This window comes from Notechis scutatus, chromosome 3 (assembly GCF_049901735.1).
Source record: "Notechis scutatus isolate UNSWTSFEM ecotype Mainland chromosome 3, rNotScu1.2, whole genome shotgun sequence".
Taxonomy (NCBI): Eukaryota; Metazoa; Chordata; class Lepidosauria; order Squamata; family Elapidae; genus Notechis; species Notechis scutatus.
Window position 1 is genome coordinate 139,262,674 of NC_142011.1, and position 16,066 is coordinate 139,278,739.

Here is a 16,066-nt window from a genome sequence, read left to right on the forward strand (position 1 = left end):
AGATATGTAATGCGGGTTCCACACCGATGAGCTGCATTCAAGTATTGGTCTAGCAAATGTTTTATATGCTCTAGTTAGTAGAGTGATATTACCGGAGAAAAAGCTACTCAGGATTAGGTTAACAACTCTTAATGCCTTTTTGGCTATGTAGTTACAGTGGGCTCTAGCACTTAGATCATTAGAGATGAGTACTCCAAGGTCCTTGACAAAGTTTTTGTCATCAATAAGGTCTTGACTATTCAGCTTGTATTTTATTTTTTGATTTCTTTTGCCAATAAGTAAGACAGAGCATTTATTTGTTGAGATTTGAAGTTGCCATTTGTTTGACCATTCTGACATATAGTCAAGGTCTTTTTGAAGGGTAGCAGCATTGTCAGTGGTGTTGAATAGCATCTGTGAAAAGAACGCAGTTGCTCTTAATATAGATCATTAATATAGAGTATGAAGAGAGTTGGTCCTAGAACACTGCCTTGGGGGACACCACTATTGACAGGTACAGGATTTGATAGGACGCTCCCAATTTTGTCCAATTGAGGTCAGCATTCCACGGCCACAATCTTGAGCAAAATACCCATTGCCACAAAATTATATTCCTAGTTTGTTTGTTTTCTTGTCTCTTTCTGGCTTTCTAAGATATTTTTTCCTAATGCTTGTCCTCTCATTACTTTAATTAACTTTTGAGATAGTTTAAAGGAAAAAAAGTGTTGTGATAAGGACAAAAAGGAGAGAGAGGTGGAGAGAGACGAAAAAGAATACCAATTGATTTGGTACAACTACAGAAACAGATGTGTCCTGTTTTTTAATATTACCTAAACAAAGCTTGCAAGATGTAAGATAGTGGTATATCTCTGCTAATGTGGTGTGTATAGATAGTTTAAGCCTTTTAGACCTGTGAAGCTGTTGATTGTTCTGTCTTCAAAGTAATATACCCAGATTATTTAGGTTATATTAAGCATTACAGGTAGTCCTTGACTTACAACAGTTCATTTAGTGTTCAAAGTTACAGCAGCATTGAAAAAAGTGATGTATGATTATTTTTCACATTTACAACCATTGTTTCACCATCCCCATGGTCACATGATCAAAAGTTCAGACGCTTGGCAACTGACTCATATTTATGACAGTTGCAGTGTCCTGGGGTCAAGTGACCACCTTTTGCGACTTTCTGACAAACCAGGTCAATGGGGAGGTCAGATTCACTTAACAAATGCCTGACTAAGTTAACAACTGCAGTGATTCCCTTAACAAGTGTGCAAGAAAGGTCATAAAATGGGGCAAAATTAACATCTGTCTCGCTTACCAACATAAATTTTGGACTCCAGTGTGGTCATAAGTCGAGGACTACCTGTACTTCTATATTCCATACTCTCTATATTCCGTACTTAATTTAGTTCTTAGTAATCAATTATTTACTCCGTATTTAGATATGGAACTTAATTGATGAGCCGAAACCTCCCCCATGAACCAAATAATTCTTTTCTCCATTTTGTTGGTTAAGTAACCTGAAGGAAAATAGCAGATGAGTTGTTATCCAGTTTTTTTTCCCCAAAGCAAAATTGTAATTTTTAAGCCACAATCGATAAAACCATCCATGTGTATTTTCACTGTCCACTTCAAACACTTACCAGGCATCACTCCCTTAATATTGTACTCTGCGCTTGTTCTATTCCTGTGAGTCAGACGAAGGATGAGCTTCTTTGCAGCTTCAAACTGTTGTGTGGCCATCAGCCAGCGAAGAGATTCTGGGAAAATACTTCAAGGAGGGAGACAATGTGTTAGTGAAGGTTCTGAAAGGGTCACCAGTGGGTTTTTTTTTTAAAGGTTTTTTTTAAAAAATAAATTTTATTGAATATAAACATTAAAAAAATATTGACCGTGGTGGTCTTCTTTGAAGTACATTTCAGTCAAAATATTTTACATTAGAAAAAATCAAAAGATATAAACATTTATATACATATATACATTTAAGCTTTGTACCTTTTTATTTCTTTTTCTTATACCTCAGGTATGAGGTCTCTCACCTCTTTTCTGTTTCATCTTAAATTCTTATTTCCATTTTGTGAACTCCCTTTCATGTCCCTCCAATAATAGAAGTTATTCCATACTTTATAATATTCTGATTTATCTTGTCCCTTCAATTCTAGTGTCAACCTATCCATTTCGGCGCATTGAAAAATCTTATCAGTCATAGCATCTTCACTTGGAATTTCATTTGCTTTCCTATTTTGGGAGAATATCATTCTTGGTGCCATGATTATGTGTATAATTAGATAGGTATCGACTTTGCTAAAGTTCTCTTCCATTATTACTAGTAAGAACATCTCTGGTATATAACTAGTATTTAACCCCGTCATTCCCTCTAGCCATGACCAAATTTTGTACCAAAACTCCTAAGTCTTTTTACATGTCCACCATACACGATAGTATGTTTTCAATATCTCCTTTTTCTGTCCGGATGTATTTTGTTTTCTTTTTTTAACTGAACTATGAGTAACAAATATTATCAAGTAGCTAAATTAACCCAAATCCAAGATACATAAAGAAAAATAGATACAAAAAAAAACACCCCTAAAGAGGAAGTGGAGAAACAGGTAGTATACATGTTCACACTTACCATATATTAAAGTATTATCCTATTGTGAGCTATTGTAATTGAGGTTAAACCATAAAATCCATCCAGATTTGGTAGAAATATGGTTGTCTCATTGGTTTAACTTTGCCTGTGATTTAAAGCAGTGATCCCCAACCTTTCTTATGCCGCGGCCCGGTATCCCCAACCTTTTTATGGCGCGGCCTGTACCGGCATTAGCTGGGCGCCGCCATCTTTTTTGATGAAAAAGTGCTTCTGGTGACCTCACCGGAAGCACTTTTTCATCAAAAAGATGGCTCAGCGCTGGTGAGCTTTCCGGGTAGAAATGGCTTTCTACCCGGAAAAGCTCACGAGGCTGGCGCCGCCATCTTTTTGATGAAAAGTGCTTCCGGTGAGCTTTCTACCCGGAAAAGCTCACTGGAAGCACTTTTCATCAAAAGTTGGCGGCGCCTAGCAAACCAGCGGCCCGGTAGGACTTGTTCCACGGACCGGTACCGTCCGCGGACCGGTGGTTGGGGACCCCTGATTTAAAGAACACAGGCTGGAAGAGAAATGGCAGAGGAAAAAGATGACAGTCTGGCTCCTACCACTATTTCTCTTGAGTTTCCATATGAAGCAGGGTTTTGCAACCTTGGCCACTTTAAGACTTGTGGACTTCAACTCCCAGAATTCTTTGCTGGCTGTGGAAGTTTTGCTGGCTGAGGAATTCTGGGAATTGAAGTCCACAAGTCTTAAAGTGGCCAAGGTTGGAAACCCTTGATATAAAGAGTGTCAGGGAAATTTGTGACCAAACACCTCATTTCTCCTCTAACATCTGGCTCCAAACATTCAGCTGTTACTAATGAACCACTTCTGAAAGTAAAACATCGCAGATACTTACAACCAGTACAGTAACATCAGCAGGAAAGGGCAGATGATCACGGCTTGGAGAATTTGCCAGTCCTTGCAGAGGGCAGCCAACCCTGGCATCAGGAACTGTCCTGCCATTGCTACTAAGCTTGCTATCATTGTGATCATGAAACGGTGGTTAGGAGGGCAGAGCTCTATCCCTGAAAAAAATATATATATAAAGAACATTTTGAGAGCGATGACAATCAAAAAGGAAAAAAAAAGATAAAATCTTTGCAACCGTCTCTCAGGTACTTATAAATAAATAACTGTACATTCAAAGAGGATAATTCCTATCTGAAATATTCTACATGGCAAATTTTGTTTTAAGGTGTAAGGAAAAACTGCTTGCTTTGAACCTCTCTCTGAGTGACAGTCTGCATTTAGAATAGAATAGAATAGAATAGAATAGAATAGAATAGAATAGAATAGAATAGAATAGAATAGAATAACAGAGTTGGAAGGGACCTTGGAGGTCTTCTAGTCCAACCCCCTGCTTTGGCAGGAAACCCTATACCGGGGGTCTTCAAACTTGACAGCTTTAAGACTTGTGGACTTCAACTCCCATAATTCCTCCTCCAGTCATGTTAGCTCGGGAATTCTGGGAGCTGAAGTCCCAGAAACTTGCCAAGTTTGAAGACCCTTGCCCTATACCACTTCAGACAAATGGTTATCCAATCTCTTCTTTAAAGCTTCCAGTGTTGGAGCATTTACAACTTCACAACTGCAAGTTGTTCCACTGATTAATTGTTCAAACTGTCAGAAATTTCCCCTTTGTTCTAAGTGGCTTCTCTCCTTGATTAGTTTCCACCCATTGCTTCTCATCCTGCCCTCAAGGTGCTTTGGAGAATAGCTTGACTTGGCAATTTATTTGCATGAATACAGGTGTAAAAAGGAGAAGGGGCTGCCATAGCATCCTCTGGCTGGACACTGTAAAAGATAACACTGAGATGACCATTGTGGACCTGAAGGAGGTAGTGCAAGATAGAGGGGCATGGAGAGTGATGATCCATAGCAGGGGTCCCCAAACTTGGCAACTTTAAGACTTGTGGACTTCAACTTTCAGAATTCCTCAGCCAACTATGCTGGCTGAGGAATTCTGGGAGTTGAAGTCCACAAGTCTTAAAGTTGCCAAGTTTGGAGACCTTTGATCCATAGGGTAGTGGAAGGTCAGGCATGACTGAATGTCCGTCAGAGTTGATGATGATGGCAGGAGTTAGTAATAGGTAAGGCTGCATTTTATATTTTGTGAATCACATCAAAACCAGTTAGACTTGACTTAATCAAGAGTCACTGTTTTCAACCAAATTAATCATAATAATCTCACCTGGATCCAAACTATCTCTACCACTGGAAAAAGAGTAACATTTTTTTGGTTTGGGGTTTTTAATAGCCGCCACAAATATTGAATATTCGCTTGGCATCATTAGATACCTATTCCCATTTGAACATCCCAGAAAATCGTTAGTGGCCTGAATATTTGACTGTCAACATGTAAATATTTGGATGTGCCATAGTTCACCAAATTAAATGGCACCCAACATATTTAGAAAATAATTCTACTCTGGGTTTTGGAAACACAGCGGAAGACATTATTTTGCTCTAGACCTTATCAGTCAGACTATATTGAAAGATAACACTGGATTAAAAAAAAAAAAAGACCAATTGTTTCCAGTTCAAAATATTGATAGTTCTTGCAAGCTCAACTGTTGTTTGGTTTGGCTGCACTGTATTTATTCTTCCCAAAAGAGAAAAAAAATCTACAAATATAATATATGCACAGTTGTTTCGAATACCAGCAGGGAACAACAAGAAAGAGCTGTATTGTCCATCCATTCTGCTTATAAGATGATGCATGTAAACTGGTCTTGGATAGAAAAGATTTCTCACACATGCTGCAGTGCAAAGCAGCATAAAGGATTGGTTGATTTTATTATTTCCCCTTTTGATTAAAAAAGAGAAAGAAATGCAAAAGGGGGGAAAAAATGAAATCAAAGAAAACCAACCAATCTCACACTGCTTTTGTAATAAAAACACAGCAGGAATGTAATATCATTCAATAAATTACTCCAAATTAGTTTACGAATGAAGGCAAATATACATGTCCAAAGTTAATATTGTAAGATCGAATTTGGATCAGTCACCAGAGATTTACTCTTCCGAACTTTCGGACTCATGCTGGAGCCATCTTCAGAAAACTTCTCCTTACTGGGATATGTGCTTTGGACTATCCTGGGAGTCATATTTATTTGGTGCCTTCCTACTGATTCATTGGTGTGTTGATGGCTGGTGATTGCTGTTGTTTCTTCATGCTGCCAAGCCCTCAGCTCCTAAGTACTTGATATCTAGGAGCCAAGGGCTTCTTAGCAACACAAGGAAACAACAGCCAATCGCCAGCCATCAACACATGATGCCTACATCTCTGACTGGAATTAAAAATTCAGCCTACATTTAATATATTTTGTCAGTTTTTCCACAAAGGCACAGATTGGAGGCACCCCAAATTTGAGGCACTCAAAATATTTCTTGGAAGGTCACATACCAACTCCCCTCCGCTCATATTAATTTTCCTGTTCAATAGCCAAACCTATTTCCTGCTGGCTACTCTCTTCCTTGGGAAAAGATATCACTAAAACACTAAGTGCCTGAGAAAATAACTCTATCAAATAGAGGATTATATGACAACCATATTTAGATTTTGGGCAGAGCTTTCGGCCTTTGATATTAACTGACTTGGCGATTTTGTATTTCAGCAAATAGGATTGGTTATATACGGTACAATAAAGCCAGATCAATCAGGATGGTTAAATATGACATCATTAAGTCTATTCAAACTGAGAAGAAACATTACCTTACTTTGAAGGTATGTGAAGTAGGAGGAAGAAGAATACAGTAAATGACATTTGGGTATCTGTGAAATGGGTTGGGTGAACATTTTTGCTGTTATTGCATTCTCAACTGAAGGAAATCAGGATAAACATTTTAAAGGTTACAAAAACCAAATTTATCATATGGTCCATGAACAATGCACTAGGCTAGGGACTCTCCTAAAAATGCAACTAGTGATATACAGTAATTTATAAATGGTATGTTTGGAAAGCTAATTTTATAAAACAGGTAACACGGAGGATCACGATTAACAGAATATGAATCCTAATCCTAATAAGTATTTATTTATCTGTGAAAAGTGTTTTCATGAAAACAATAACATTCCTATTGTCTGATTTTTGTCTCCTTCAAATAGCTTTCCGTTTACAGATGAGAAAAGGAATAACATGGAAATGATTTGATACTTATTGTCCTTGTTATTGGTTCTTTCAGGTTAAGGCTGCAAGGCAATTATCTTATGGAAACAAAAATAAATGATAATTTCAAGTTTTAAGTGAGGATAAAGGAATGTGGAAGTGAAGAAGTGCTGGATTGAATTATGTCTTAAGAGACTGTATTCATAGTAGACATAACAATTATCTGCATAACTGATAAATGTAGCACAGGCAAGCTTACATATAAATATTATTACTGGTTTATTTATTTGTGGCACCCTACTGCTTACTTTCCTCCATGTAGATGTAGTACCAATAAGGTCTACTCATTGAGTATGGTTTGTCAGCCAGTTACAAATCCATCTATGCTGTCTATCATAATTATATGAAATTTGATCTGGAAACTTCTCACATTTAAGTAGAATCCCACTTCACAAAATAGCAGTAACAGTGTTTGTGGACCAATATAAATTGAACACAAAATCTATCCCTACTGAAATAAGCCCGAGCTACACCATACAAGATAGTGTCTCTGTGGCATACATGCATTATTTCGGTGGAAAATACCTAGCTGATATTATCTTCTATTATTCACTTTTAGTAAGGAACAGGATTGCCATCCCAATGTGAAACTAGTATTTGGCAACCTCCGTTTCATTATTACTGCCATCATCCACTTTAGCCAGTTTGATATTTTAACAACCTGTGGTTACTTACTTAGTAATACCGTGTTTCTCATATAATAAGGCCGGGTCTTATTTTTTTTGGAGCCCCGAAAAAATGGCTAGGCCATCTTTTCAGGGGTGACTTAATTCCCCCCCCTTGCATCTTCGGGCGGGCAGGCGGCGATGGCTTGGATGTTGACCTCGGCGTTGGTGGGGCACTTCGTATTGGGGTCAACGCAGGCAGCACCATATCCGGGTGTGCAACAAAAGTACTTCCTAACGGCAAGCCCCCCCACCATTCCCCCCCATTTCACATGTTTTAATATAGGCCTTAATTTGGGGGGGAGGGGCTTAATTTCATTTCATGCCTATCAAACATGCTGGGACTTCCTATTGGGGGAGGCCATATTGTTGGAGAAACAGGGTAGTAGGCTCATAAACTAAACTTCCAAGTTTCATTGGTCAAATTAGACTAATTTTTCCTTATTCTACAGTAAATTAAAGCTAATAGTTTAACTTAAACGATTTGCATAGTATGGAAAGAACATTGTCCTTTGTATGGTTTAGAAATCCAGTGAAGCTCAGCTTCCAAATTAACAAATGTTTACAATAAAAAGTGGGAAACAGAAGAAAACCAGCCTATACATGACAAAGCAGAACTACATCATTTACTAATCTCAAACTGACCATTTTGGGTTGGGAAGAAATATTTTATAGAGAATCAAAATGCCATAGAGAAAAATGCTCAAGAAGCAAGTCAGGTGGATGTTAAATGACAGTCAAGAGGTAATCAATCAAACTAATGGAGTTGAAGCACAAGCTTTCCACCAAAATAAGAGAATGTCTCAAGAAGAAGAGATTGTGCTAGCTGGTTTTAAGGAATTTTACGACATGAAAAATCTCAGGAAGTTTCATCTAACAATGGTAAAAGTTATAGAATTCTAAAGCAAAAAAGTTTCTGGATTTAATTAGGATGATGATGTTATCCATTTAGTCGCATCCAACTTTTGGAGAGAATATGGACCAGGTCTCTCCATTTCTTCCAATCTTGCATTATTTCTTTGAATTTTTCTAGGCTCTGCTTGGTGTCAACTTTGATGGTGGCTAGCCAAAATGTTCTTTGATGGTCTGCCTTTTAAACTGGTAACTTATCCAAACATAATTGCTTTCACCAGTGAATTCCCTGGTGAGACATGGCCAAAGTTAAGTGAGATTCAGTTCCATAATTTTGCCTTTAGTAACATGTCTGATTTAAATCCCATCATAAACATAATATGGTAAGTTAGATTGCTCTAGGGCAGGGGTCCCCAACTCCTACCGGGCCGCTGGTTGCTGGGCGCCGCCATCTTTTTGACGAAAAAAGTGCTTCCGGTGAGCTTTTCCGGTAGAAAGCTCACTGGAAGCACTTTTTCATCAAAAAGATGGCGGCGCTAACGCTTCGATGAGCTTTTCCGGGTAGAAAGCCATTTCTACCTGGAAAAGCTCACCGGAGCGTTCGCCACCATCTTTTTGATGAAAAGTGCTTCCGGTGAGGTCACCGGAAGCACTTTTTCATCAAAAAGATGGCGGCGCCCACCTGATGCTGGTACCGGGCCGCGGCGCCCAGCTGATGCCGGTACCGGGCCGCGGCATAAAAAAGGTTGGGGATCACTGCTCTAGGGAACTCACGGAACGGAGCTGTCACAGTTGCCTTTCCAGGACCTCATTTTCTCACTGCTACATTCTAAATCAGGAGTCTCCAACCGTGGCAACTTTAAGCCTGGAGGACTTCAACCCCCAAGCTTGGAGACCCCTGTTCTAAACAACTAACCTCCATCAAATTACAAGGACAAAAAAGCATCCACCTATTAAATGTATCACGGGAGCAACCAAGATCCTGCTTTTCACACTTCGATTTGACTCGGATGAAATAAGGCAGCTGCTTTCTGAATCCTGGGAAACATAAACTGTCTTCAGGGATTACAAAATTGCTCCAGCTCCACCTCATCAATCTTATCTATTCTGTGCTGACAGAGGAAGTCTAAAATCACGTGGTAAGCAGGTTCAGCTGAACTTGGGTTGCAAAATTTAATGTACATTTAAATCTAGACAGACAGCAGGATCGTGCTCAGCTAAACATTGGTATATCTGTCTTTTGATCATTTGGGCAATCTAAAAGAGTCAAAGTAGAAGAAGGAGGAGGACATGAGGTACAAGTAGTCCAACAGTTCAGGAAGTACAACAGTTCATTTAGTGACCATTCAAAGTTACAATAGCACTGAAAAATGTGACTTGTGATCATTTTTCAGTTGTGACCTTTGCAGCATACCTAGGATCATGTGACCAAAATTCAGATGCTTGGCAACTGGTTCTTTTTTACGATCGTTGCTATGTCCCAAGGTCACGTGATCAGCTTTTGCAAACGTCTGATGAGAAAAGTCAACGGGGACCCTAGATTAACTTAACAATCTGTTTACTAACTTATGACCTGCGGTGATTCACTTAACAACTATGGCAAGAAAGGTAAAATGGAGCAAAACTCACTTAACAGATGCCTCACTTAACAAAATAAATTTTAGGCTCATTGGTGGACTACCTGTATTACAAACTACAATTTTGTAATGCTTTATTTAAAATGGTTTGGGGTAAGAAAGTTAGAGAGGGAAAGATGGAAAGAAGACATCAGAAACCATATTAGTAGGCAAATTAGTCAAATAAAACCATGCTAGACTTTGCACAGCAAAGAGAAGATAATTATAATAAAATGTTCCTCAAAATAGACCTGGATTATCATCAGCATTATTAATTTCTCACTGCAATTTTCTCTCTAACATTTTACATTCCGTTTCTAGTCACACTTTCATTCTTACAATAATACCCACTATTTTTAGCAGCAAGCTACTAAACACACACCTCCCTTTCCCCATCCATGATACCTTAATCAGAGCTTTCTGATTTTATTCCAAAGGGAAATAATATTCAAGCTATTAGGTACACATTTTGCTCAAAAAGATTCCCCTCCCCCATCCCAATTTCTATTCTTGCCAGCCAAATAAAATTCAGTCTGGCAATATGCAGGTATAAGAAGTTCTAAATACAGGATTATTAATTGGAACGTTTGAATTTTAGACCAAAATGCCAGTTGCTTGAAGTTTCTTTCTTGTGTTGTACATGCACAGAAAGAGAACATAGCAGCTGAACTAATTGCTTTTCCTACAATTAGTAAGGATATCCTCCAACATTTTCTTAAATGTAAATAGGGATTCTGGTGTACTTTTTTAAGAACTTCTGCTCCCAGATAAGTTTAAGGAAGGCACATATTTTCCTGTATTATGTTAAATGTTGCTACTGCTTTTTTCAATCTGTCTGGCATTGGATATTGGAGCAGAGTGTTATTAGCAAATCGAGCATCCAAGTTAATATTAAGCATATTTTAAAAGAATGGCAATACTTAGTTTGCAATAGATTTAAGGGTTTTGAATGGAGAAAAATCACCTCAGAAAAATTCAGAAATAAGTATTGTTTGTGATGACATTAGATAAGTTTTGTTTTAATCTAGTTTTTTGGTCACATGAAGGGTTAAAAAGTGGCAGAAATGAATGGGTTGGTATGGTCCTCCACCAATGTGAAGGGGAAAGAAGCAGAAAGGAAGTTACAGCCTTTGGATCTCTTTTGCACCAGCTGGGACGCTAAAAAAAATGGCTGACAGAAAACTGAAAGCCATCCTGTTCATGCTACAGTATTTGGTGTAAGAGGGTAGCTGGAATGGAGAGGAGGCGACTCAATAGCAATGTCATGAGACCATGATCAATGATCAATCAACGTCATGAGACATCAATAGTGATGTCATGAGATCAACTGTTTACTGTCTAATCCCATTCCTGACTGTATGGGGTCTGAGACAGTGTCCTTCATCAGTCCTTTCCCCTGTATGGGCTGTCTATTCTACAGGCTTCTTCTCCACTGGGAAAAAAACACCTAGATATCTCTGAGGAAGCAGATTTGGTTTATGGTTCAATGTAAGATATAAATCCAATCAACTATGGTCGATTCATCAAACCTCCAAAAAAAAAAACCCAAAACCACATCTTAGCAACATTTGTGAACATAATCTGAAGAAAACACACCTTTTGAAGTTACTTCCAAAGCATCTCAGGCAAATGACTCTACCTCTTACAAAAAAAGGGAGAATATGAATCTCTTATAAGGCAAACTACTCCCTCTTGTTTTATTTTCCTTTCTCAGTTTCTTTTTGATATACACCTTCTGCTGGAACACCTTGTCTTTTAATCTATCTTGCCCTTTACCTTCTTAGTGAAAAAAAAAACACAGGTAGGTGTTATCTCAGTTAAATATTTGCTTGGGGGAACAACGACAACAAAGTCCTTTAGTTGCTGTGAACAAGTAGAGGAATTATTCCAAAATAGGTAGCACTTAAATAACTGTTCCAAAATAGCACTTCTGCGCATTCTTGCCTGAGATTCTTGCATATAGAAAAAGTAAGCAAGAATGAATATCTGTTCCAGTGCCATGGGGTGAGGTGGGGGTAGGGGTTTTATATGGTGGATTTTTAAATATTGTAAACTACTTTTGTGTGTGCTGGGTGGCCATATGAACTTGTCAAATGAATAAATAATACCCCAGGCCATGCAAACTGTCACTACTCCTGACACTAGTCCTTCACATAACAAAATTCATAGCCTAAGCAATGAGTGTAGAAAATTTAATATAAGGGGTGGTGGGGAGGAAACCACTTGCACCAAGAAGCACAAGTATCTTCTTCTTTTAATTAGGAAACTGAACTTCCTTCTTTTAGTTTCCTCCAACTTTGCATTTAATACCTAAATCCTTGTTAATAAACCAACAGTGATTTACAAACGTTTTTGGTGTCAGGACCCCTTTACATGTTTAAAAATGATTGAGGATCTCAAATAGCTTTGGTTTATAGAATAGAATAAAATTCTTTATTGGCCAAGTGTGATTGGACACACAAGGAATTTGTCTTCGGTACATAAGCTCTCAGTGTACATAAAAGATATAAGTGATAAATCATGATCATACTCATCATAAACACATTCATCATGAATCATAAGATACAACACTTATTGATAATCATAGGATACTAAATAAGCAATCAAAATCATACTAGGAAAGTAAATAAAACAATAAAAATAGTAAAAATACAAGCAACAAGGTTATAGTCATAAGTAGAAAAGGAGATAGGTAATAGGAAGGATGAGAAGAATAATAGTAATACAGTCTTACTAAGTAGTTTGACAGTGTTGTGGGAATTAGTTGTTCAGCAGTTATGGCATGCGGGGGAACTGTCCTTGTGTCTAGTTGTTCTGGTGTGCAATGCTCTGTAACATCATTTTGAGGGTAGAAGTTGAAACAATTTATGTCCAAGATGTGAGGGGTCTGTAGATATTTTCACAGCCCTCTTTTTGACTTGTGGAGTATACAGATCCTTAATGGAAGGCAGATTGGAAACAATAGTTTTTTTCTGCAGTTCTAATTAGCCGTTGAAGTCTGTGTCTGTCTTGTTGGTTGCAGAATCAAACCAGAGAGTTATAGAGGTGCAGATGACAGACTAAATAATTCTTCTGTAGAACTGTATCAGCAGCTCCTTGGGCAGTCTGAGCTTTCTGAGTTGGTGCAGAAAGAACATTCTTTGTTGTGCTTTTTTTGATGACATTTTTGATGTCAGGTGTCCATTTTAAGTCTTGAGATATAATAGAACCTAGAAACTTGAAGGTCTCTAGTGTTGATACTGTGTTGTCTAGCACTGTAAGAAGTGGTAGTACAGGAGGGTTTCTCATAAAATCTACCACCATTTCTATGGTTTTGAGTGTGTTTAGTTCAAGATCGTTCCGGTTGCACCACAAGGCTAGATAGTTCAACCTCCAGTCTGTACGCAGATTCGTCTTGAATGAGACCAATCACTGTTGTATCATCTGCAAACTCCAGTACTTTAACAGAGGGATCCTTTGAGATGCAGTCAAAGATACAGAGAGAAGTGGAAAGAGCATATAGCTGGGGGGGGGGGCTGTGCTAATTGTACAGGTATCTGATGTGATTTTGCCTAGCTTCACCTGCTGCTTCCTGTCTGTTAGGAAGCTTATCAAATATCCAATAAGGAGTTATATGCATTGTAGTTATTGATATGTACTTTATTAGAAGTTAAAACAGGAAAATGAAAACAAATATTTATTATTTGACTTTGCAGACCTCCTAGAAGGGTCTTGAGGATGTCGAGAGGTTTCCAAATGCCAATAACCCTTGGCCTATAGGATTTGGAGCTCACATTTAGATTTCCTCTGTACTTATGAACAGCAATAATTTGGACAAACTTTTGAGTTGAAGAAGCCACTAATTCTGAGAATCAGTAATTTAAATAGACAACTGAAAAACTGGAGAAGTTTTTTTTTCCATAGGTAGTTACAACTCAGCGCAGGAAAATAAGGCTGTGTTGCCAATTTTTTATTCTAGAGCTTGTATTATCAGCTGTTCCTCATTTCTATAGGAACGTCCCTTCTTTTAGTGAACTTTTTCTTCATTTTCTTCATCCTTTTATAACATTTACAGCACATTAAAGGTATTCATTTTTATTCCTATTTGTTTTAATAGACTATAGGTTATTTAATATACCACATCTGACTTGGTTTACAAAAATGCTAAACCAAACCCATATTGCATATGGTAAATTCATATTGCAGTCTTGGTGTGTTTATAGTAAACAAGTAAGTGGAAGTGCATCTCAATTCTAAGTATTTGGTAACCTTCACTGGGACTCGCTTCTGAATATACACATACTGGAGTTGTGCCTTGCACCTGTGACATTTCACTAGAACATAAATAAGTTCTTACAACAGCTAAGCACCTAAACTGTGTGTGTTAGCAAGACAGTGTCTGTGCTTATGTGGAGGAGGGAATTACATTTCCAGAACAAGTAGGCAACAAATCTGGAGGGAACCTTCCTCCACAACATTTCAAGTATCCATAAATAGTTTTGTGATATTCTATGTCTGTTATGAAATATAAATACCACAAGGAACAAGCCATCTGCCTCACCATGTTGTTTGCCTTTTTATTCTAGATCCAGTTTAGCTTAGTATCCTTGTCCATCTGTGGAGAATTCTTTTTTCTTCCATGGCCGTCTTAAAAAAACCCACCATAATGAACCTTGTGTCATTCATTTTAATGCTTTTAATGTCTCAGTTCAAATTTTGATTTTATGCATTATTTTAAATCAGTTTTAGATACACAGTTCTTAAATATTCATATACATTCTAGATACTGGGCTAGAACTTATAAACCAGCAGCTAGGTACTCTGCTTCAGTGGTCCCCAACCTTTTTTGTACCAGGGACCAGTTTCACGCAGAAACACTTTTTCAAGGATGTTGTTACCTAGTCGGGTAATAAAACGTCTGCCAGCAAACCACCAAGTTCAGGGAGCGCCAATGCCTCCTCATTGCAACCCTGAGCGACAGATATTCTCTTCTATTGGGACATTTAAAACGGAGGGTTTCGGCTGCAGATTCAGGAACTGCGCCGGGCTGAGGAGCGCCTTCAAAACTGAGCGCTGGGCGGTGGCGGCCCACGGCTGTCTCCACGGCTCAGGACAAGTCCCTGCAGGACGGCTGAGAAGCCCCGCCTCTTGGCCCTGCCTCCTCAGCCTCATCCCTCAGGTGTCTCCCTCCCTCCCTCAGCCTCATCCCTCAGGTGTCTGCCTCGTTCCTCTCTCAGTCGCTCTCTCGCTCCTCCACCAGCCCAGGAAGAAACTGCTTCAAAGAAGCCGGCAAGGTGGCTTTTCCTGTCGGCGCAGCTCTTCCGAAGTGCCCGTTCACCCCACCCCGCCGCCCGCCAGTTCAATCCAGTGCTCCGTTCTGCCTGCCTGCCTGCGTTTCTGGTTGTTTCGGAGCAGCTTCGGCTGAGTAAAAGAGGCGAATAGTTATTATTCTCAGCCGAAGCTGCTCCGAAACAAACGAAGGCAGGCAGGCAGGCAGAACGGAGCACTGGATTGAACCTGGATTGATTGGCGGCGGGTGGGGGTGAGCGGGCGCTGGGGAGCTGCGCCGACAGGAAAAGCCATCCTGCCGGCTTCTTTGAAGCAGTTTCTTCCTGGGCTGGTGGAGGAGCGAGAGAGCGACTGAGAGAGGAACGAGGCGGGAGGAAACCGAAGCCACTGAGCCAGAGAGTAGGACAGGCTTTGGTTGCTTCCTCCCTCCCCTTCTTTCATTTGTGTCCTTGATCCCTGATCCCAGCAGCATTCACCGAAGGCGAAGAAAGCTGCCATTTTTATTTTATTTTTATTTTCTTTGCGGCCCGGTGCAAAGTGATCCACGGACCGGTACCGGTCCGCGGCCCGGTGGTTGGGGACCCCTGTTCTGCTTCATTTCTTAACAAGATAGTTTCAATGTACAGTAACAGCTCTTATTTATTTACAGTGGTACCTTGGTACTCAACTGCTTTAAAACTCATTGAATTTGGTACTCAACAAATTTTAATGTGAACATTTTGTTCCGGTACTAATTGTTTGTTTGATACTCAATGCAAAAGCTAGAACTTGTCATCAGCTGCATTGTGACTTACTACATTATTCCTTATGGGAAAAATTTGTTTGGTACTAATCATTTTTGGTACTCAAAGCACTTCCCAGAACAATTAAGGATGAGTACCA

The 16,066-nt window shown here is 39.1% G+C and overlaps 1 protein-coding gene across 1 annotated transcript in view; it reads right to left on the minus strand.

The window, feature by feature from the left end:
• Positions 1–16,066, minus strand: part of SLC22A23 (solute carrier family 22 member 23) — a 106,690-nt gene that overhangs the window by 26,107 nt on the left and 64,517 nt on the right. Inside the window, exons 4-5 of the mRNA XM_026676638.2 lie at positions 3,471–3,639; positions 1,626–1,753 (exon numbers count right to left, since the gene is read on the minus strand). Coding sequence (XP_026532423.1) covers positions 1,626–1,753; positions 3,471–3,639 — 297 coding nt within the window. The remainder of the gene's footprint in view (positions 1–1,625; positions 1,754–3,470; positions 3,640–16,066) is intronic.